Source organism: Halichondria panicea, chromosome 2, assembly GCF_963675165.1.
Source record: "Halichondria panicea chromosome 2, odHalPani1.1, whole genome shotgun sequence".
NCBI classification, from domain to species: Eukaryota; Metazoa; Porifera; class Demospongiae; order Suberitida; family Halichondriidae; genus Halichondria; species Halichondria panicea.
In genome coordinates, this window is record NC_087378.1 from 5,292,248 (window position 1) to 5,313,117 (window position 20,870).

The following is a 20,870-nucleotide window of genomic DNA, read 5'->3' on the forward strand; positions in this document are numbered from 1 at the left end:
AACTTGCACGTTTGCAGCTACCTACGCGCGGCCTTTATTCGAGGTACATATTTACAGCTGAAGTGATCCCGTACCAGGAATAATGGAAAAGGATCACTAGAATAGAAAGCAAGAATGTTGTTGTTGCTTCTTTGATAAAACTAGCTCCAGAGGAGGTCTGACACGAGTACCTCGATTTGAGTTAATTAGTCACATGCAACACTGACTTTACTGTTGAATTTTGCACGTGACCAAACCTAATTATTTTCTCTTCTCATACCTCCTCTGTCCTAGCTCCAAAACGTACCAAGAGCCATATTTCTAAGACTCCAGGCTTCTTTGCTGTGAAGAGAGGGATAGGTTCCTTGATTCGGAAGTGTTATACACAATAAATTTTGGGACGGAAGCACTATCCTCCATAAATAATTATATGGCACTTAATAAGTGTATAATTATAGTGTGCCCCCTTATTTGGAGGGTCCTTTATCGGAAGTTTCCTATAGGTGCTTTCTTGTAAAAGTTATAACAACATAACCAACGCTTTGAATGTGCCATACGTTCCCATGTATAGCATCACTCTCTGCATATGTACTGAAGTGTCTGATGGCCTATGTTCTCAATAATGACTGTTCTACTCATGTTATAACTCGATCTTAACTTATAATGCTTCTTTGTCTCCCCTTCAGGTGTTGCAGTCATCGACAACCTAGTGTATGCGGTAGGTGGCAGCAACCGTGATGATGGCACTCGGTCTAACCTGAACTCAATGGAGCGTTACAACCCTGAGAAAGATGAGTGGGAGGATCTCCCCCCCATGCACCGCTCAAGAGGCGCAGCCAGTGTCACTGCCCTCAACAGTTGTCTCTATGCTGTCGGCGGTTATGATTCAGGTCAGTGCACAGACTTGATTGGAGGGGGTTTAAATGTTTCCCATTCTCTTGATCATACATATCTAAATACACATGTAAATTGCATCTATTTCTATGCCCAACCCATTTGTCTCCCATAAATTCTGTGGGAATAGAATACGATTTTATATGAAACAAGTTACAACTCTTAACTTGAACGTCTATAGGACAATGGCTGTGTGAGGTGGAACGGTTCAACCCAGCTACCAACCAGTGGAGTCTGATTGCCCCAATGCTACACAGCAGAACTGGAGTGGCTGTTACTTCAGTTAGAAGTAAGTGACTAATATGCTATGTGAGTGGCTGTCTACAGGAAGAAATTTTCACCTATACTGTGACTCTGCTTTTTCTTCCCGTAGATGAAGTCTACGCCATTGGAGGGTACAATGGAGTGAAGACAGTAGACGTTGTAGAGAGATACAACCCTGATGAGGGAACTTGGAAAGAAGTCGCTCCGCTTGTATTTGGTCGCTCAGTTCCTGGCATCGCAGTCGCTTATCTCTGGCCTGTTCAGTCCACCATGAAAAATTTTTGGGAACCTGAATCTCAGTTATAGTCTTGTATCATCAAACCTTCTCATCCTCACAGTCACCATTTAATCTGTATGCATACATCATTATCTCTATACTGAATTCTGATCTTTATTATGTTTTAGAATGATCACTGATCATCTCTCAGTTTTATCATGTTTTATACCTATGTTTATCATGTTGCTGTTCTATCAAAAGCTACGTACTGCGCATGCTCAAATACTGATTCTGGCGGTTTTTATAAACAGACGTCGCATTCGCTTGGAGACCAGAGGCAATTAATCGATCACGGGTCGATCAGAGGGTGAGGGTTTTGAAAGTGCTGCAGCTAGTGCTGTTAATGTTACAGTGAAACTGGAGATGTGCTACTACTTGTACTATTGACAGGATCTCTAGACAGTGCTATTTGAAATAGGGTGCTGCCACCTCTCTAGTACGTACCTTTAATTAACTTTAAAGTTTAAGACACCTTTTCTGGAAATAGCTAGCTAGCTAACTAACTAGATCTACTTGTCCACTGAGATCTAGATATGGAAAATAAAGCACTACTCTCAACTCCTGGTTTAACCAGACTGGAGGAGGCCCATGAAGCAAAGAAGTTGTTTTCTCCCTTTTCTCCGGGTGGCAATGAATACAGAGAAAACCAGAGGTTCAATTTATATACTTCTCTATCACACTTGATATGTTAAAAGCCACAATGTGTGACTGCTTGCTGGTGTTTGATTTTACAATATTTGTATTGGCACTCAACTTTGTACTTCTCGACAGTGTCCCCAGTGCCATTATAACACCAAAGCGTAGACTGTCTCTAAACGACATGGACGACAGCATGCAGTCCCCTTCGTCTCTAGAAGGTGATACAGGTACGTAAGTCCTCGCAATGCTTCAACCCTATTGTGTGACTTGTGTCTACATAATTAACCTTAATGGCTTCACAGTTGCCAGCCAAATTGGCTACTGGTGTGGTTCTAATGATCTTATCTACTCATTGTGTGCGTAGTACAATGTAGTAGTGTTTAATGCTCATTTGGCTGTTTTTTTTAGGGTATGGTAACAGTTTGAGTTCATGTTTCTTTGAAAATTCCAATGATGGGCTATCTTTGGAAAATAACAGGTAATTACGTATCTATGTTTTGTCTTGCTGGTCTTGAATATCGTTGCCTGTGGCTTGTTGGTATTCTAAATATGTGAGTACATGTACGTCAACAACTGTAGTGCTAACAGTCTGGTATATTTCAGTCTTCATAATTTATGCTTTACTATTCTGTGTCTAAGAAGAATGTGATCACCCGTTGTCTAGGATACTAAGTAGTTAAAAGGAATTCTAGTGGTTTAGGTGATCACACCCAGAAACCTGAAGCCTGCATATTTATAGTGAACAAGGATGTTTTAATATCTTTGGTAGGATGTGTGGTGAGTACCTCTTTTTTTACCGTACAGGTCCCCACTGAGTGAGCTGAATGCAAATAGTCCACTGAGCACAGGTAAAAGAATAATTTTGCAAGCAAAAAGGCTGAAGAAAAAATCTTTGTCACTCGTCAATGAGGTATGTTGTGCTTCAGTATAATATTTGCACACATGCATAACTAATAAATGCATCACACTCACAGTAGGAAGAATCATCACTTTCATTAATGATGTTCTTGTACACAGAAAATTGGAGATCCCTCAAAATCAGCATTCAGAGTACCCTCTCTATCTACCATTCACTCCACTCGTCCCTCTTCCCTGCCCTCACTGGCTGAGATGTCTACTCGAGAGAGCACTGGACGCTCCTGGATCAGACAGATCAGCTCCCCACTGGTAAGTTGTGCACTGTACTACATGTGTGCTTCACTTTGCTGTACTTTCAGTAGAGTCACTATGTGCTTGTGAAAGTTTGCTGTAAAATTTCCTGTAAATGTGAGCTTGTAACAAACCTTTTGTAATAATTATGTTCATACATGTAAAAATTATGTCATCCCTATATGCATCTACATGAACCTTGTGGCATTTATGTACTTAATAATGTATTTCGATCATGACATTAATTTGTCCCCAAAAAACACAATAGGAAAAAATGACTCTGATGTCCCCCACTGGCCAAGTTGTGTTTTCATTCGACTCAAATTCCTTTCCTTCTCAATCCATTGGCTCCACCCACTCACTCCCACTACGTCCAAGCAGCCTGACAAGCACTGCCGACAGTGATGGCTACTTTTCTGAAATAGAAGTTTTTGATAACGACGAAATGGCAGATTCAACTTCTGACACTATAAAGACACTACTCAGCGCACCACTTTCTAGTAGTTCTTCCCTCGCAAGCAAAGCACGAAATTTACCCTGCCCTACACCCATTCGACCATCACGCACTAACAGCAGCCCTCAGATACATGTACCTTCCACTACGTGTATCACAAAGAAACCACATCTCAAAGTAAGTGCAGAGCTCTGTCAATCAAGAATGCACATACACTGTATGTATGATTATCTGTTTTACCAGCGTTCGAGTCCCTCAAGTGAATTTGTTCAGTTACATCAGCCGAAGCGACCACCACTTCCTTTTCTTCACTGTTCTAATTCTCAGGACTCCCCAATTACTCTACTCTCATCCCATACCAAACAGCTAAAGGTGTGTCCATTGCGTGCACGATTCTGTGCGTATCATTATTCCAACTACTATTGTACAGGGTCGCTGCTTGTTGCGCTCGCAGTCTTACTGCATGCCTCTCATCAGTGGAACAGGAAAAGCTGCTCCTCTGTCTCCAAAGGAACTCATTGGAGATGAAACCATGGCAAGTGTACACTTATTTACATGTATAGTAGGCAGCTTTTTACGAATACACGACTGCACATTATTTTGTGTACCTGAGTGAGATATTACTTACATTCAATACAGCCCTATGCCTTGCCTCTTGTGAATGGAAGCCTGCCGGGGCTCAAGTGTGTGTCCCCTGAAACACTAGGCAGACTGATGGCTGGTGAATTCACTGACAGAGTTGACACCTATACTATTATAGACTGTCGCTACCCTTACGAGTATGAAGGAGGGCATATTCAGGGGGCTGTAAATATCTACGAGGAAGAAGTTCTAAAGAAAAAGTTCTTTAGTAATCCTGAGCATCCAAAACAAGGAGAAAGAATTATTTATATATTTCACTGTGAGTTCTCTTCCAAGCGTGGACCGAAAATGTAAGCTTCGCAAATACTTCAGTTTTGTATCCTCATGCTGCACATTGATCAATCTCCAGGTGTCGGTTACTGCGGGATATTGATAGGAAAAGGAATGGATTACAATTCTTCCCAAAATTGTACTACCCTGAACTGTACCTCTTAGAAGGCGGATACAAGGCTTTCTATCCTACATTCCAAGTATGTGGTGACTTGCATTCTGTTAGTTGTTTTTGGGGGTGTTAAACTTTAGCAATCGTACATGTACAACACAGTGCCTGCATGCATTGTTTACCACGTGGTTACTCCGAGGCGTAGGAAGATATATGAGTACATCCTCCTCGTAGGTGTGGTATATCATAATACCTATACATACATGTAATTAGTAAACTATACACAATTATAGGAGCTTTGTGAGCCTAAGAGCTACTGCCCAATGGAAGATGAGAACCATAAGGATGATCTGCGGCACTTCAAGCAGCGAGCCAAATCATGGGGATGTGACTCTATTCTTCAGACTAAGCGACAAGTCCCAAGCAGGTGCAGAAGACGAACGACTGTTACCTCCGACAGTAGACCAAAATCTAACTCACTCAGCTCAATTGCATCCAGTCCAAGTCTGAACTCATGACAAAAGTAACTCAAGCGGCTTAGTCAAAATTTTACTATTTAAAAGAATGATTCTGAAAGATCTTTATTCACACTTACACTTGTATATAATTTATAGACTAAATTAATGTGTATTATTTGTATTGTATTCTGGGATATCGCTCGCATTTTTCACAGCACATGATTACTTTACTTCGTTGTTGTAGTGATCTACTGCGTTTTATAAACTTTTATTGTCTGTCTGTTGATCAGTTGTATAATAATAATTACAAAGAGTCAAACATGTTACTGTATACGTAAACAATATTTAAACAAACTATTATCTGCCTATAATTATAGCTAGTGTATGTAATCATACATGCATGCAGACATTTAATGTTGTGGTATGTTAGATCTATAGCTACCTGTGTCCACAGTCAGTGCACTCATGCTAGCTAGTAGAGCATACTTTTGTCTCCAGTCCCACTGAACTCACTTTGGACGGGCATTTGCGCACCGGAAATGGGAGAAATGGGCCCTGCAGCTGCGGCATTCATTGCCATGGCCATATTGCTCATAGGCAGCATGGAAGCATTAGGAACTGGATTCCCTTCCGCATCAGCCACTGCTCCTTTGTTTTGGATTTTCTCTACTGGAAGCAAAACCAGTAGTCGCCACGAGATGAGAATCACCAACACTGGCAGAAAAGAGCCTAAAAAGAGGAATATACAACAATTAGCACGTGGACCCACGATCAACATAATTATTATACTTGACATACCATAATTATTATAGCAGAAAATGTTTGTGAGGTGCAAAATTTCATGTTTTTGAATGACAGAGTGGTTAATGCGCGGGAAAAAACTGGTCCCACGCACCGGTATTTTACATGCAAAGCTGGCATCATAGATAGAGTAGAGAGGGATTGGAAACAGAAGTGATTCACGTGATGTTTTACAATGAAGTCTACGTAGTGGCTCTGAGACCATCCGTGTAGCGAAAATTTGCACCAGCGAAAAATTATACATGTGTACGGTAGAACATAATATCCATCATAATTATACCTCCAATCTGTAGTGCAGATGAATAGTGTAGAGTTGGTACTCTGGTGTAACTCATTAGGTAAAATGTAGCTGCTTCATTCCCTGGAATGATGAAGCTATCCATAAACACAATTGCGGTGTCCATGTCCCAGAGGTAAAAATCAGCAAACAGTGCAGTTGCTGTGAATGCAGACAAACCTAGTGGAATAATGAATACATCATGTAGTAATAATTGGTTAGTTAAAGTTGAACCAACTCACTTGTTAAAACACTCAAGATGTACATCATAGAAGGGCCCTTCCACCATGTTGTCACAGTTTGATAGCTGTTTATAAAAGTGACAGCAATAAGCGCCAAACAGAATAGCATAGCGATCAGTGAGAAAGCGAAGGTTGCGTAGAGTCGAGATATTAGGATGTTTGTGTATCGCTCAACTGTTGAGAAAAACAGTCATTGAAAAAGACCACAATCAATGAAACTATAATAAACTGCTTACAAACAAGGTAACTTTCTTCATCCCTGTCAATAAAAGTATCTGCTCGCAGTTCAATGACATGTGAGCCACTGAAAATGCCAAAGGCAATATATCCTTTGTCAGGATCAGTTGTACTTGTCGGTTCTGACAAATTGATCTGTGGCAACAGTAAAAATCCAATAGTTCATAGAGAGATACACTACTTACCTGAACCCACATTGGAGTTCCAGCTGCCACTGCAAAGCAAATAAGAGCCCCAGCCGTGAGGATAATTGCCAAAATTGGCCATAGCACCTTCTCAAACCCTCTAGTATGACATCTCAAGGCAACTACTGTCTTCTCTGCCACAATAGAGACCACTGAAGGCAATGCTGTCAGAGATTTTGAAGCCATCTTTCTACTAGCAACTCGTTGTATATTTTTAAGCAGCCCCTCCCCTCTTTTGGCTGGTGATGACACACCTTCGTTTTGTACGCATGCGCAGAATATTGTTAGGGGCTTTCCAGTAATGTTGTGATCATGTGCCATTCGCTTTGTCAGCAAACGTGGAAGAAAATGGCAGCTCACTTTCAGATCTGATAAAGAGTTGCCAGTCAGTGAATGAGACGTATAGTACATAAGGAACCTGGTGAGGATCATGCATCTGCTAGTTTGTGTCACTGTGACTGTAACTATGTGTGTAACTATGTGTGTTCTGTCTTTCCTAGATTTGGTGTGTTGGTTCGTATGGTTGAATATTATATGTTTTTGCTTACCAGCTTAATTCATGAGTCTCACACCCAAACCCCATCCAACCAGAGTCCCCAGAATGTCTCGAAACATGTCCAGGCATAATGGTAATTACATACTTCACACGTACACGTACACGTACATGTACATGCAGACCTGTGTGTATGGAAGTATGTATATCTTCGATGGCCTATTAATATCATCTTAGAAGCAACTTGATGTACAGTATGCTTTTACTATGTAAAAATGAGCAATTATGACCAATTTGTGAGTAAGAGCATCATTTTGTGATGATTACCTACTCTAAGCTCACTAGTCTGACAACTCCCATTTAATAAGGCAGGCATTTCACGGGTTTCCCCTTGTAGAATAAGATGTGTGATCGAATTGTATACCAGCTGATCTCGTCTCTACATACATGTTAGCAAGCTTGTTGAAGATTCTGTATTCATTTAGCAAAATTTTACGGGTGTTCATATGTACATGTATCTGTTGTGAGAGTTGTGTCACATTGTGTCAATCTTACTGTGTCTCTATCTAGCTGATCACCCTTTAGTTGCTATACAAACAATGAAGTGACTGATGGCATGTTGTTTAGTGTACAAACACTTTGTACGCGCACACACACACACTCAGGTGTCAGCTGTGATGCTTGCGGGAAGGGAGGGTTCTCTGGAAATCGTTACAAATGCCTTGTGTGCTACGACTTTGACCTCTGTGGTGACTGCTATAGTTCTGGAGAGACAGGAACCGGCAAACACAGCAGCAGCCACCCAATGCAGTGTATACTCACTAAAGTCGATGCTGGTAAGTAAGTCATGTAGGTACACTGTATGAATATGTGTTTGAATTGAGCTGATAGTGTTCTAGCTGTTCTGGTGGATAGGATGTGGTGGCATGCTATGATGGTTTACAAAGAGTGCGCACGACTAGTTAAGGGGGCATGCAATCATGAACCTGCCTGGATTTGTATGTGTACAGCAATTACGTTGCACATGTGCATGACCGAATGTTTGTTGTAAGGCGGCAGTAGCAATACCTCTCACATGCTAACATGGTTTATCTTTGATTCCCCTATACACCTTCAGATTTGTTTTTTGGTGGTGACTCCCAAAGCCCAGAGCATGCCCAGTCATTCACTTGCCCCTTATGTGGTCAACTGGGGTTCTCCGAGCCAGAGCTGAGAGAACACGTAACCAAACAACACGCTGACGGGGTGCCTCAAGAGGTCATCTGCCCGGTTTGTGCCACTCATCCCTCAGGGGATCCTAATCATCTCACTGATGACCTACCCACGCATCTTACTGTCGAACACCGAGCACTCAGGGAAATGGAGATATCCTCTCTGATATAACTACATGTTCGTGCTACACACACCCTTGTTCTACATGTATTGTACTTGCTTATATTAAAGCGGCTTGGTGACTGCACGTATCTGTCTACATGTATGTTTTCACTGTACATGTAAAGAATGTAACTAGTGCTTAGTCTTAGGCTCAACAAATCAGACCTGAAATAGAATGTTGCACTCCTTGACCCTCTCTCACCATGACCCCACTGTTCAGAGCAGGGTCCGCAGACTAATAGGGCGTCGAAGAGCAGGGCTTGATCGTTACGTTGGCATGTTTCGGGAGAGTGGACAGGCTCAGGACAATGTTGACCCCATCACTGAGCTTCTATCACAGCTCTCAAGTAAGTAGCAGTAGCAATGTGGTCCATTGCCTAGTATTATAGTATTATATAATATGGAAGTAGCAAGCCAACGAAAGGGTGGTGTCATTGGGGAAAGGCAAGTGTGACTTACAACTATATGAAGTGTAGAGGTACACCCCAAGATATTGACCATACTGACCATGTTGCCTATTGACACAACCACCCTTTGTCGCTGCATATGTATTAATAAACTGTTGCCAGCCATGGCAGAGTAATTGTACCTTTCAACCCTCCAGTATTTTTATGTTAGTTGTCTTTTAACCTTTTGTGACGGCTCCAATACTTCTTTGCTGACTTTGCTGTGATTCTAGTCCCAGTGAAACCTGTTTGTATCGGGAAGCTAAACACATCATTACACTATGTCTTACTATACCCTACGCCCGCCCGACAGCTTAAGGTTAGGATATAGTGTTTCGCCCACGCAAGAAAGTGGGCGTTCCCGCTCAGCATCTGTACAGCAATTTAGGTAAAGCTAGCTACAAAACTTCTGCGTCAGTTTTCTACCTTCTTAGCTGATGATCATGTCCTATTTAAGAATGATCTAATTAAACAAGGTATGGGGCAGGGCCAGATGTAAACATTTCATAGAGAATCGAGACTCTGCAGCTGCAGAGCGCTCACTTTACTGTTCATTTTTGGATCATTTTTGCGTATTGATAGTACAAAAGAGCAGATATGACAGAACAAGTATCACAATAAAGAAATATCTAAACATCTGGCTCTAAGGTAAGTATAGATCTTGTCATAGAGCTCTTGTATGTCACTCCATGGCCTCTGTAGCTCTAGAAAACTGACGCCAAAATAAGGAGTGTCCACCACAGATCTCTGATGGCTATTCTACTCTTCATGTACTAAAGACAAACAGTTTTAGCTTGAATATGAATATTATCATTGCCTGTATTGATACAAACTCTTCATTACTTTCAATGGCCATGAAATAAATAAAAACATATGCCTACCAGGCTGTGGCAGCCTAGTGCTCCAATACTAACGTAGTTTCCACTCCTCTGGCTATGACAAATATTATAGCACCACACCTCGGCAGAGAGTTTAGCACTTCAGTTAAATGTACCTAAGTTCAGTATAATAAATTATTATGTTAATTAGACATGTACATGTACCGTAAATGCATGTACGTTATGGTGGAAATTTTATCCGAAAATTCTAACTGCGAAATTATTATGCGCAATAGGTTCTACAGTTGTACGTCACTATTCTGAGCTGTATATACGAATATTTAAAATTAATTGAGCAGTTTATGAATACAAAAATTTGCACCAACGAAAATTACCCACTGTTATAGTATTTCCACCATAAAACTTATGTTATTCACACGCACACGCACACGCACACACACAAACCTTCCTCCAGGTAGTGGCAGTCATGGTGGGCAACGGCTTGCTCCCACTGATGTTCCTCCTCACATACAACAGTTGCTTGACCAGCAGGAAAGACAAGCTCTCGAAAGGCGATCTCCCCTAAGGAGACCAATGTATCGCAAGATAACCTCAGGGGCAGGTGGACTGCTGACATCAGATACTCACAGTTTAGCTGGTTAGCCTCATAAGAATGCAGTTACATGAAGGTACATGTAGCTGCTTCCATACACTAATACAGTAACAGTGAGCAATAACATGTAAAAGATGGTGGTAGCTTTTGCATTGGTCATAATTATGCCTCGGTGCGCATGCGCAAGCGAGGTATACGGTAGTGTGTGTGTGTGTGTGTGAGTTTGCATGCAGAAAATTAATGTTTGTCATGATGTATAAAAGCAAGAGAACTCTTGATAAAAGCAGCTTTATGTTATGTATAGCTTTGGCATCTCCACCGAGGCATCAGCACCCGTGGTGCTTTCATTAAGAGTTCATTGTTGTGTATATAAGTAAGTGATAATGACCAACTGCATTTGTCAACCAGTGACACTAAGTATGTATCAACGAGGTAATACATCCTTTGATGGTCCAATGGCACATAACTTCAACCACTAATTCCACAAAACTTTCCCTCATCGCCTTCGCCATTCCAAATGTATGTGTGTTAATGGTTTCTTGGGTAGCTTCCTTTGATGGTTTAATGGCACATATATAACTTCAACCACCAATTCCACAAAACTTTCCCTCATCGCTTCGCCTTGTTAACCCTCGGTTGCAGTAGTCTGTCAGTCAGTCTGTGTGTCCGTGTGTGTGTCTGTCGCTCACCTGGTGATTTAGGCATCACAATTTGTACGTAGGGAAAATTGTAGCATTAAAACTAAGGCTTAAAATTTGGCAGATTTTACAAAGAAGTCTTTGTTTCGCAGAAAAGGCGAGCTAAACCTAATTGCGTACTACTAAACGCGGCTATTATTTGAAACATAAACCAATGTAATTAGGTGCGGCTATTATTCTAAACATAAGCCAATAATTACTGATTGTTTGTGGAAAGGGTCAATACAATAGAAAGCTAGAATTGTGTCTGGTTTGTCTCTGTTAGCCGACTCTGGGATCCTACTCCAGGAGCCATACTTCTCTGTATAAGACTCCAGGCTTCTTTGCTGTGATCCTAGTCTACAGTGCATATAAAACCCTGTTCTCAAATGTTTCAGCATGCCTCCAGTCTCGTTTAGCTCCTGAGTTGCTGTGCTAGACAGTTTAAATAAGTCATACATGATATTCATCACTACATGCACTGCATTATTATTATAACTCTTCTGATTTCTTTATAATCGTGTCACGTCACCAGCCGAGGGTTTGCACTTTAGTGCTCTAGTTATATCTGTGTTGATAGTTTGCAAGTGGACACTGGTGTACTTATCCCCAGTTATGCATTATGTTGCCCGGGCAACAGCCATTCAATCCTTACTTTTGTTTTGTTACGTACTTGTATCAATTAACCACCCTTCCCTATCCTTCCAGGTGGTAATGGACTGTTTCAGGCGTCCCTCTCTAAAGACCCATTTGAGGTATCCAGGAGCATAACTATCGACTTGGACAAGGACAAGAAGGGATCCAGTCACTCTCTGGAGCCTGACAGCAATCACCTTTTAGCCAGGTACACAGTGCTTATTGTTTTTATCAGGAGTGCATGAACTCCTGTTTTCATGTGGATTCGTATAGCGGGTATATTTCGAGGCTATAAACTTTAGCGATTTTCACTGACCAAACATGTACCGGGAACATTTATACCCACGAATTTAAGTACCGTATAGCGGGTAATTTTCGTGGGGAAAAATATTTGTGGTTTTGTGGTTGGATGTCTGACCACGAATATTTTACCCACGAATGAAGCGACCTTGCCTACCTTTACCTACAATCCAAGTAGCAACCACGAAAATATTACCCACGAAATGTATCAATATTGCTGAACCACGAATATTTTGCCCCCCCCCCGAAAATTACCCGCTATACGGTATTAGTATCATAATTATGCTGCTAGTCCGTAAAAGTTAAATCCTTTTGTTTATACCCTCGAAATATACCTGCTTGTACGGTATGCCATACTCTACCGATTACGCCCACCCCCACTTTGAGTGAAAGTTCCTATATAGGCTAATTTGCCTCAAGAATACGCCCACTTGTATACTTTTCCTTTATACCTACATGTAGCTACTCTCCACTATTGTTGTATATTGATGTATTTCAAAGCTGGCAGGTTTCAGACGCAGACAGAAAGACTTGTAGTTCTGATGAGTGGACGTAATTTCGAGGCAAAACTACTGTTTTTGAAATTAAGCCCATCCCACCTGTAGATGTTTTGTAGCATGCAATTAGGGTGGGCGTAATCTTGGTATGCTTTATCAAAGGCCGCACTCAAATAGTAACCTCAGTGAACTTTGGGGCTATGTCTTTGCACGTGGTAGCTATATTGGTATATAGCTAGCTAGATAACAGCTTGTTGCTTTTAAAAGACTTTCTCATGGCAGAGTTCGTTGGTTTTGATGACAAACTAAACGCTATTGATTTAGCTGGGGCTAATAAACGCCTCTCTTGAATAGTGACCTCTCTCGAATTGTAGCCTCCTCTGCCAGCAAAATGAAACATTTAGTTGCCCGGCCTCTGATCAAGCATATACGGTGTGTATATTAATACGTACTTGTGTGATACCATTATTTTATTTGTTGTGTTTCACTCTATTCACACAGTTCTGCCCAGCCACAGCTAACAGAAGAGGAGCAAGTAGAACTGCACAAACGTCGTGTAGATAAGAGCCGTTTTGTGCAAGAACTCTTACTCTCTACTCTAGCATTTTCTGATAGCAGTAGCGAAGGGGAAGATACGTAGCACTTGTGTGTCAATTTAGTCTATGTTGCTTTAAGTTTGCATAATAATAATAATTACTGTCATAATTAATTTTATTATTCATAATTAATTGATTTTGTATCAATCAAGTGATAGTTAAGTTTGTGGGGTTAAGGTAGTTGCAATGGTGAGGGTCATTCAGAACGGATGCTTTAGAACTTGCAAATGGAAACAGAAGCCCTGCGTTTAATACGGCATGTTTAGTGTCAGCAAACTGTAATAGGAAACTACTATAAGCCTGCTGGCTACATCTAAATTCTGTTGAAAACTGAAGTGATGGAGATCAGTTTTAGTGGATTACTGGTGCTGTGTGCATGTGTTCTACTATCATGGCCTCTGGGTTTCCAGTCTGCTGATGCCATTGATAATGGAGGTATTGAACAGATGGTCTGTGTGTTATAACTGTATCTATAATTATGTGAAATTACTTCATCCATATAATAGCTATAATATATAGCATTGTGGAACCATAGATACAATAATGTATGGTGGAACATAGAATCCTTTGTTCAAGTGTACATGAGACGCATGGCATTCATACTCCCCAACTAAATATCCTCACATGCACCCATGTACTAGCTGCTCGTCAACAGGAAGGCTAGTGAACTAGTCTAATGGCTCATTCTTTGTGAAAATCTATCTATTCTCAGGTGTTCCTAGTAATGAGCTCTGCAATACCTTTGCTATCGTGGGGGAGCCAAAAAACATTACATGCCCACTACTTTTCAGCTCATCTGATACTACTTGTGAAGGTGATAGAGTCAGGTGGCGTGTTTACTCGAACGATCTGTTGGAATTGGAATTGTACTATGGTTCTACAAACCCTGTTAGTGGAACTGACCAGATGTCGCTTAGTCAATTATATGTATCTCAGTCTGATGCGTTAATTATTCAAAGTGCAGACGAACTATTTCATGCTAACATTAGCTGTGCCATTGTCAGTACCTCAAACTCAAGTCGCCCTGATGGAAGCTTGGATAAGTGCAGTGAATTATTCATTCAACTAGTGTTTACAAGATTACGTAAGCTAATTGAATAAACAATTATACCACCTGTGCATGTAATTAACACGCACACATAGCTCATATCAGTTTCCATGTGTGGGCTTCAACATTTTGATTTTGACAGAACGACTAAAATATTTTATTTTTCAGAGCCGTCAAGTCCCGATGATATTCAAGCACTTGAGAATGCACATGAATTCCAACAACCCCACATTGGTACCACACTCGTTGTCTGCTTCCGAGGACGATTGTCCATTAATAATATCAACGAAGAGGTTGACATTGAATGGAGTATGAGCCGCAACCTCAACATTTCACACATACCACTCGATCCTAGAGAACTTAGCATTGAGTCCATGACAATTTGCAACTCCAACGGAAATGATCCTGGATTTTACTTTAACTGTGATTGCCTCACAAAAGAATCAGATTTTCCATCATTTGTGACAGTGCGTAATGCAAGTGCTGTGTCTGCTTTTTCAAGGTACAGAGCTTATGAGGTACTTTTTTATGATGTCAGTAGGTCAGGAGATTTTCTGAAAAAAGAGGAGTGTTTCCCTATTCCGAATACTTACTTGTCTATTTTAGTCGTGGATAATGTCACTCTAGACGATGAAATTGAATTGAAATTAAGTGTCAGTTTTACACGTGTTAGGAGAGAACTGGTCAAGTATGTGGATATCAAACCCGGTGAGTTAAGATGAGATATACTCAATAGTATACACTATAAAGTAGAGTAGTATGTAGGAAAAATGCTTGGGAATTCCCCAAACATTATAATTGTTATATACTCATGCGTTCTATGCTTTTGTAGAGTACCTTACCGTGGAACCAGAAATTGCTCCAATTAAAAACGCACTATATTCCATCAACGAACATACTAATCTGTTGTTTGAGTGTGAAGGTACTATCAGAGGTGATGCTACTTTGGTCTGGAGAAAAGTGACCAAAGGCTTGCCAAACATAACTCATACTTTATACCAGCCAAAAATAAACACTGGATTCAATTTGACTGCAACACAGATTTGTGAAGTGTATAGTATCAGAGTGCCCACAGTGTTCGCTGTTTTGCGAGATAGACGTTTCAAAATCAGTGACAGTCCTAATGCAAACGGAGCAGCATTGGAGTTATACCAGAAAATAGCTCTTGTCATCTGTAACTCCGTGTCAAATCAATCTGGCACATACCAATGTCTGTCTTCAGATTCCAATTCATCTATTCAGCCTGTAGTATTGCAAGTCAATCGACCAACGTTTGATTCTGTTATTATTATTGTTGTGTGTGTACTACTGGCATTCTTGGTGGCTACCACAGTGATACTTCTAATGAGAATTTGTTTTAAGTACCATTCAATAAAGAATAGCCCTTTGCAAATGTGGCCGGAAGAACCAAACAGTCCATTAGTGCAGAGACCTATCAGTCCATTACCTATGAACACCCAGTTAGCCTCGTCCCAAGTCGAAGATCAGTACGAGTTTCCCCGGGAAAAGCTGCAACTTGGGTCCATTCTAGGTTATCACTTCTGTATTATGCTTGCTGATGTGACTAATAATTAACTCTTACAGGTGAGGGTCAGTTTGGTGTGGTCCATCAAGCGCTTGCTGAAGGGATTTGCTTGCTCGACTCGGGTAGAAAAGTGGTAGCCGTGAAGACATTGAAACGTAAGCTGAATGTCCTAAAAACACTCTGCTCATGCTCTGCTTATACAGGCAATGCGAGGCCATCAGACATAATGGATTTGCATTCCGAACTGGATACGATGAGAAAAATGGAGCCTCATCCGAACATCATCAACTTTCTCGGAGTGTGTTCAAAACCTGGTAACCACAGTAGCTACTTTTTGATCACAGTAGTCACTCCCAGCAACATATGTTTTACCAAAACACAAGTACAATCATTCGTTTCCTGTTAAATGTGTTAGCATGCAGGTGTGTGTCTTTCACTCTGCAGATAACCTGCCACTATACATTTTGATGGAGTTTGCCATGTTTGGCAGCCTAAAAGAGTATCTACAGTCCGTCCGCACAGTGAAGGCTCCACAACCCCCACCCCTTGAGCCCACCTATTCCCACCAATTGTGTCCATATCATTATCAGGAGGTCCTAAAGTACTCCAAAAACCACCACTACAGGAATGAGCAAGAAAATCCAGGTAATCATCGTAAAAGACAGTCAGACTGAACAATGCATGATTGGTGCATAACACACTTACATTACTTATAGAGACAATGTACCACGTAGAAGTCAGCACCGAGAAATTTTTACGTGTATTTCCTTATAGATTTGTCACTTTTTGAAGAGAGTGCTCCTAACAAAGCAGAAACCGTACGGAATAACCTTCTCAGCTCTCATGACACCCCCTTGAGTACAAGCCCCGTTCACTCTGGCTCCGATATTGAACCGGCGGTGTTGGCTCACATCACCCGGGTCATGAAACTGCTCAGCAGTGACTACTATTATTCTAGCTGCAACATACCAGCCATCGAGGTGGGCAGTGTTACGATATCTTACCTTTGTGGTAGCTATGTATTGCCAGCTGTTGAGGGGGAAAATTGTACCTAAAATAATTATTACCAGTAGACATTTTTTCATGCAAATTTTCATGCAGATTGCGAGTCCTTCACCGGAGCCTGACAGCACAGCACACCCCATCCAACCAAGCAGTGCCTCCCCCCTCTCTAGTGGAGGTTCCATCTATTCTTTTGACAGACTGAGCAGTAGCTGTGCATATCGTGAATACCCTGAAGGCTCGAACAGAAGTTACTCGAGACTGTCACCTGACAGCTATTACAATACGGCATACAATCACTTGGAGCCTCAACGAAAAGTGTCTGATGTATCGAATACCACATCTTTGCTCTACCCTCCCTCCTATATCAACGTACCAAAATCATGTAAATGTCTTGTGACATCAGACTCAGCTGATATATCCTTATGTCAAAGTCATGTGAGGTCAGAGTCAATGGATAGTACAAATCCCGACTACAAATACAAAAAGGAACTGTCATCGTATTGTAGTAGCTGTGTTTACTGTGCTCATTTGAATAGAACAGCTTCTTATCGGAATCTGGACGGTGATGAGCAGCTTGTCAGCGGTAGTGTTGGAGGTGCGACAGGTAATCATAGTGTAGGTGTGGAGAATGACAGTGATGTGTCTATGACAAGGGGTCGTGCTGGTGAACTGAGTTATTTTGAAGTTGTCGACTTTGCTCATCAAATAGCACGTGGAATGGAGCATTTGGAGAAAATGAAGGTAAGTCAACCAAGCGTTTCCACATTTTTTATGCGTTAAATACGACTGCATATGCTATTGAATGATCTTGTTTGTAGTGTGTACATCGTGACTTGGCTGCTCGGAATGTTCTTATTGCTGAAGGCTTCCTACTCAAGATAGGAGACTTTGGGCTGTCAAGAGATCTGAATCAAGGAGGAAAAGATTACTATCGAAAGATAACTCCAGTAAGATCCCCACAGTCATTGACTTCCATACTTAATTTGGTAGATTTTTGGCAAAGTTTTTTGTATGCACTGTGTGCATGATGTCATATAATTATTGTCATGCTACAGACAGTCACTGTTTTACATTATTTGTGTACTTTCACTTGATTAAGAGTATTGTCTTTTAGGGAAGAATACCAGCCAGGTGGATGGCTCTGGAGTCACTGGAGGAGAGGAAGCACACATCAAAAAGTGATGTGTGAGTCTGATTGATAAATCACAGATTTGCCCAATAATTATTAATAATTGTGTTTCACATGCAGCTGGTCGTATGGTGTAGTTATGTGGGAGATACTCACCTATGGTATGTTTGTGTGCATGAATAACGTACTGTATTAGGTGAATGTCAACGAACAATCTACATATGCATATATTATGCAGGTCAGTTTCCTTATGGCAAGAGCTTGTTTGCTAACTCCATTGAGGCACTGACAAGGTATCTAAGCCAGGGGCATAGACTTCCTCAACCAGTCACCTGTAGCAATCAAATGTGAGTTCCTCAGATAGGGAAAGGTTATATGGCTGCCCTGGGAATAGCTAGGTGCATTACCAACGAACAAATTCCGAAAGAAAACTTTCGTGGATTGTCTAATAATTATCACACGCTAGATAACTAGTATAGACTATAGTTGTGCGAATGTAGGGTATAATGTTAAAGGTTCTGAGCAGGCTGTCTGTAATCAGTGGACTGGACTACTGGACTGGACTGGACTGGACTGAACTTTGACCTGACTGTTGCAACACCAATTACATTCCTTTTCCTCATAACAAGACCACAATGACAAATGATTGTAAACACTGTTGTTTATAGGCTCAAAGTAGGGGAAATCACGCAAACACGGGAAACGTTACAGGTAGATCTACAGTGAGTAAACAGTTCCCAAGTGGGTCTTTAAACATTCACGCCCTTTTTTCAAATCCCTACTGAAACAGCACCTTAATTTTTCAAGCGATTTGAAAGTGGCAAATATTCACTCTCCACGGCTCAACAGAGAAGCAGACACGCTTTATCGAAAGTGTTTACAATCAATGTACCATTTTCAATTTTACCTACGTTTGAGCCTAAAAACAACAGTTCTATATAGATGCTCCAATTGTGGTTCAATTAAGCAAGAATGCATCATGGTCTCAACCAGCTAGGCCAGTTACCTGTCCTACTATACAGAAAGCTAAACATGCTCTTCCATCATCATGCAAACCTAAAGACAAGCATTAATTTGTAATGTAGCTAGATGTACATGTGTTCAATCATTTGTCATTGTGGTCTTGTTATGAGGAAACATGCTCTTCCATCATCATGCAAACCTAAAGACAAGCATTAATTTGTAATGTAGCTAGATGTACATGTGTTTAATCATTTGTCATTGTGGTCTTGTATGAGGAAAAGGAATGTAATTGGTGTCAATAGTCAGGTCAAAGTCCAGTCCAGTCCAGTCCAGTCCAGTCCACTGATTACAGACAGCCTTCTGAGCATGCTGTAAACATTTTTTACCCTACACAGTTTCCACCAAATTTATCTGTTCCAGGTTTGATTTACTGAAGATGTGTTGGGATAAAGATGCTGAAAAGAGGCCCACTTTTGGTCAACTTGTCACCTTTTTCGCTAATTTGCTTGAAACCTCAACAGTAAGTGGATAATAGTTTGTCTTTTACCAATTGGAGGTGTTATATAGAAGAGTGTGAGGAATACCTTCAGCACTTCGTACTAACACTTACGTGTAGGATATATATTGTCTGCTACATGTTTAAGATTTCATTATTATAAATACAGGAGTACCTGAACCTGAGTGTGGTAGAAGCCAGGCACCAGCCTTTAGCCGGGCATTTGGAGGCCAATGCACTAGCAGGTCTGGGGCCTGAACTGGCCATTGAAGAAGATGCAGATTCTGATACATGTATATGCACTTCAGTTGTTGTTGCCACTGATGAAGCTTGCAACTGTGAAGTTGACAGAGACATTTTCGAAAAAGGAAGCCTTTTAAACGTTCCAATGCAAGTGTTCCGTATGTCACCAACAAAATCGTCCTGTAACCTTGACAGTGAGGGATACCTGAAACTGCGAGTGTCATCTGAACAATTATTGGATAATGAGGATGCACCTGACAAAACTACCCCAGAAAACCCAATGTGTACCGTGAAACTGCGAGTGTCATCTGAACAATTATTGGATAATGAGGATGCACCTGACAAAACTACCCCAGAAGACCCAATGTGTACCGTGCCCGCAACCAGTTGTCACATAACACCCGAAGAGAGTATACCTGTATTGATTACTACCAAAGAAACTTGCAAACCGAGAACATCAAATCAAGAAACAGAAGTATAACAATTAATAGATCTATATTTATTTTATAGTCATTACATGCATGTATAGTCGTAAAGAAGAGGCTACATGTGTAGAGCATAATACTGTATAGCGGGTAAATTTTTGTGGGGTAAAAATTCGTTTCAACTGGAAAACGGTGATTTTCGTGAGTATAAATTTCGTTTGACTTCATTATTGCTTGCACTGCATTGCATGCATTATAGTAAGCCTATGTTTTCGTGGGTAAAAATTTCGTGTACCTACAAAAACAACGAATTTTTACCCCACGAAAGTTACCCGCTATACGGTAGTACACGTTTGGTATGACTGTAGACTCTATATAGTAACCATACACCAAAACCAAAGCACCCTCTACTCTATACCGAAAACATGTACACGGAAAAAATGTCAATGTGGTGTGTGGTGCTTTAGGTTGAATCGTCTACATCTTGGGTATCATCATTGATCATCGATCATCAGGTATATTGACCACATCCTGGATATTATACCCAGGCATGTACTGTATTTACAACAGTAACGCAATCGTTTGATATCTGACCACTATGACAAAATCCTCTATATCCTAGACTGTAAACAAACTACTGTACATGTATAGCAGGTAATTTTTGGGATTGAAACCCCCGCCCAAATATTTTGCCCATGAATGAAAC

At 40.9% G+C, this 20,870-nt stretch overlaps 5 protein-coding genes across 7 annotated transcripts in view; 4 read left to right on the forward strand and 1 right to left on the reverse strand.

The window, feature by feature from the left end:
• The window catches only part of LOC135331216 (kelch-like protein 20), a 45,022-nt gene extending 43,408 nt beyond the window's left edge, over window positions 1-1,614 (forward strand). For both annotated transcript variants that reach the window (XM_064526297.1, XM_064526296.1), the window contains 3 exons: window positions 666-869; window positions 1,055-1,162; window positions 1,247-1,614. In XM_064526297.1, coding sequence (XP_064382367.1) covers window positions 666-869; window positions 1,055-1,162; window positions 1,247-1,443 — 509 coding nt within the window. In that variant the 3' untranslated portion in view covers window positions 1,444-1,614. The remainder of the gene's footprint in view (window positions 1-665; window positions 870-1,054; window positions 1,163-1,246) is intronic.
• A 69-nt stretch (window positions 1,615-1,683) lies between these two features.
• On the forward strand, window positions 1,684-5,457 carry LOC135331217 (M-phase inducer phosphatase-like). The gene is made up of 11 exons (XM_064526298.1): window positions 1,684-2,066; window positions 2,186-2,280; window positions 2,462-2,531; window positions 2,858-2,963; window positions 3,071-3,220; window positions 3,471-3,833; window positions 3,900-4,028; window positions 4,087-4,191; window positions 4,296-4,588; window positions 4,648-4,768; window positions 4,974-5,457. Exons 1-11 carry the CDS (start codon window positions 1,948-1,950, stop codon window positions 5,196-5,198), a joined length of 1,776 nt encoding a protein of 591 aa, XP_064382368.1. The 5' UTR covers window positions 1,684-1,947; the 3' UTR covers window positions 5,199-5,457.
• On the reverse strand, window positions 5,425-7,119 carry LOC135331223 (uncharacterized). The gene is made up of 5 exons (XM_064526305.1): window positions 6,881-7,119; window positions 6,695-6,830; window positions 6,459-6,632; window positions 6,220-6,396; window positions 5,425-5,867 (listed from the first exon to the last, which is right to left on the reverse strand). The coding sequence occupies exons 1-5, from the start codon at window positions 7,064-7,066 to the stop codon at window positions 5,611-5,613; spliced, it is 930 nt and encodes a 309-aa protein (XP_064382375.1). The 5' UTR covers window positions 7,067-7,119; the 3' UTR covers window positions 5,425-5,610.
• Window positions 7,120-7,157: 38 nt separating this feature from the next.
• On the forward strand, window positions 7,158-13,482 carry LOC135331222 (E3 ubiquitin-protein ligase KCMF1-like). 2 transcript variants are annotated; one of them, XM_064526303.1, is made up of 8 exons: window positions 7,158-7,301; window positions 7,432-7,509; window positions 8,039-8,209; window positions 8,491-8,738; window positions 8,950-9,094; window positions 10,487-10,669; window positions 12,010-12,145; window positions 13,236-13,482. In XM_064526303.1, the coding sequence occupies exons 2-8, from the start codon at window positions 7,440-7,442 to the stop codon at window positions 13,372-13,374; spliced, it is 1,092 nt and encodes a 363-aa protein (XP_064382373.1). In that variant the 5' UTR covers window positions 7,158-7,301; window positions 7,432-7,439; the 3' UTR covers window positions 13,375-13,482. The 2 variants fall into 2 exon arrangements, with proteins under 2 accessions (XP_064382373.1, XP_064382374.1); XM_064526304.1 differs by lacking the exon at window positions 7,432-7,509 and having other exon boundaries at window positions 7,196-7,301.
• A 41-nt stretch (window positions 13,483-13,523) lies between these two features.
• LOC135331210 (uncharacterized) lies at window positions 13,524-20,295 on the forward strand. The gene is made up of 15 exons (XM_064526289.1): window positions 13,524-13,765; window positions 14,043-14,414; window positions 14,547-15,086; window positions 15,211-15,909; window positions 15,963-16,058; window positions 16,107-16,217; window positions 16,348-16,548; window positions 16,678-16,883; window positions 17,005-17,649; window positions 17,727-17,855; window positions 18,023-18,093; window positions 18,158-18,198; window positions 18,276-18,384; window positions 19,421-19,520; window positions 19,666-20,295. The coding sequence occupies exons 1-15, from the start codon at window positions 13,669-13,671 to the stop codon at window positions 20,218-20,220; spliced, it is 3,972 nt and encodes a 1,323-aa protein (XP_064382359.1). The 5' UTR covers window positions 13,524-13,668; the 3' UTR covers window positions 20,221-20,295.
• The last annotated feature ends 575 nt before the right edge of the window (window positions 20,296-20,870 follow it).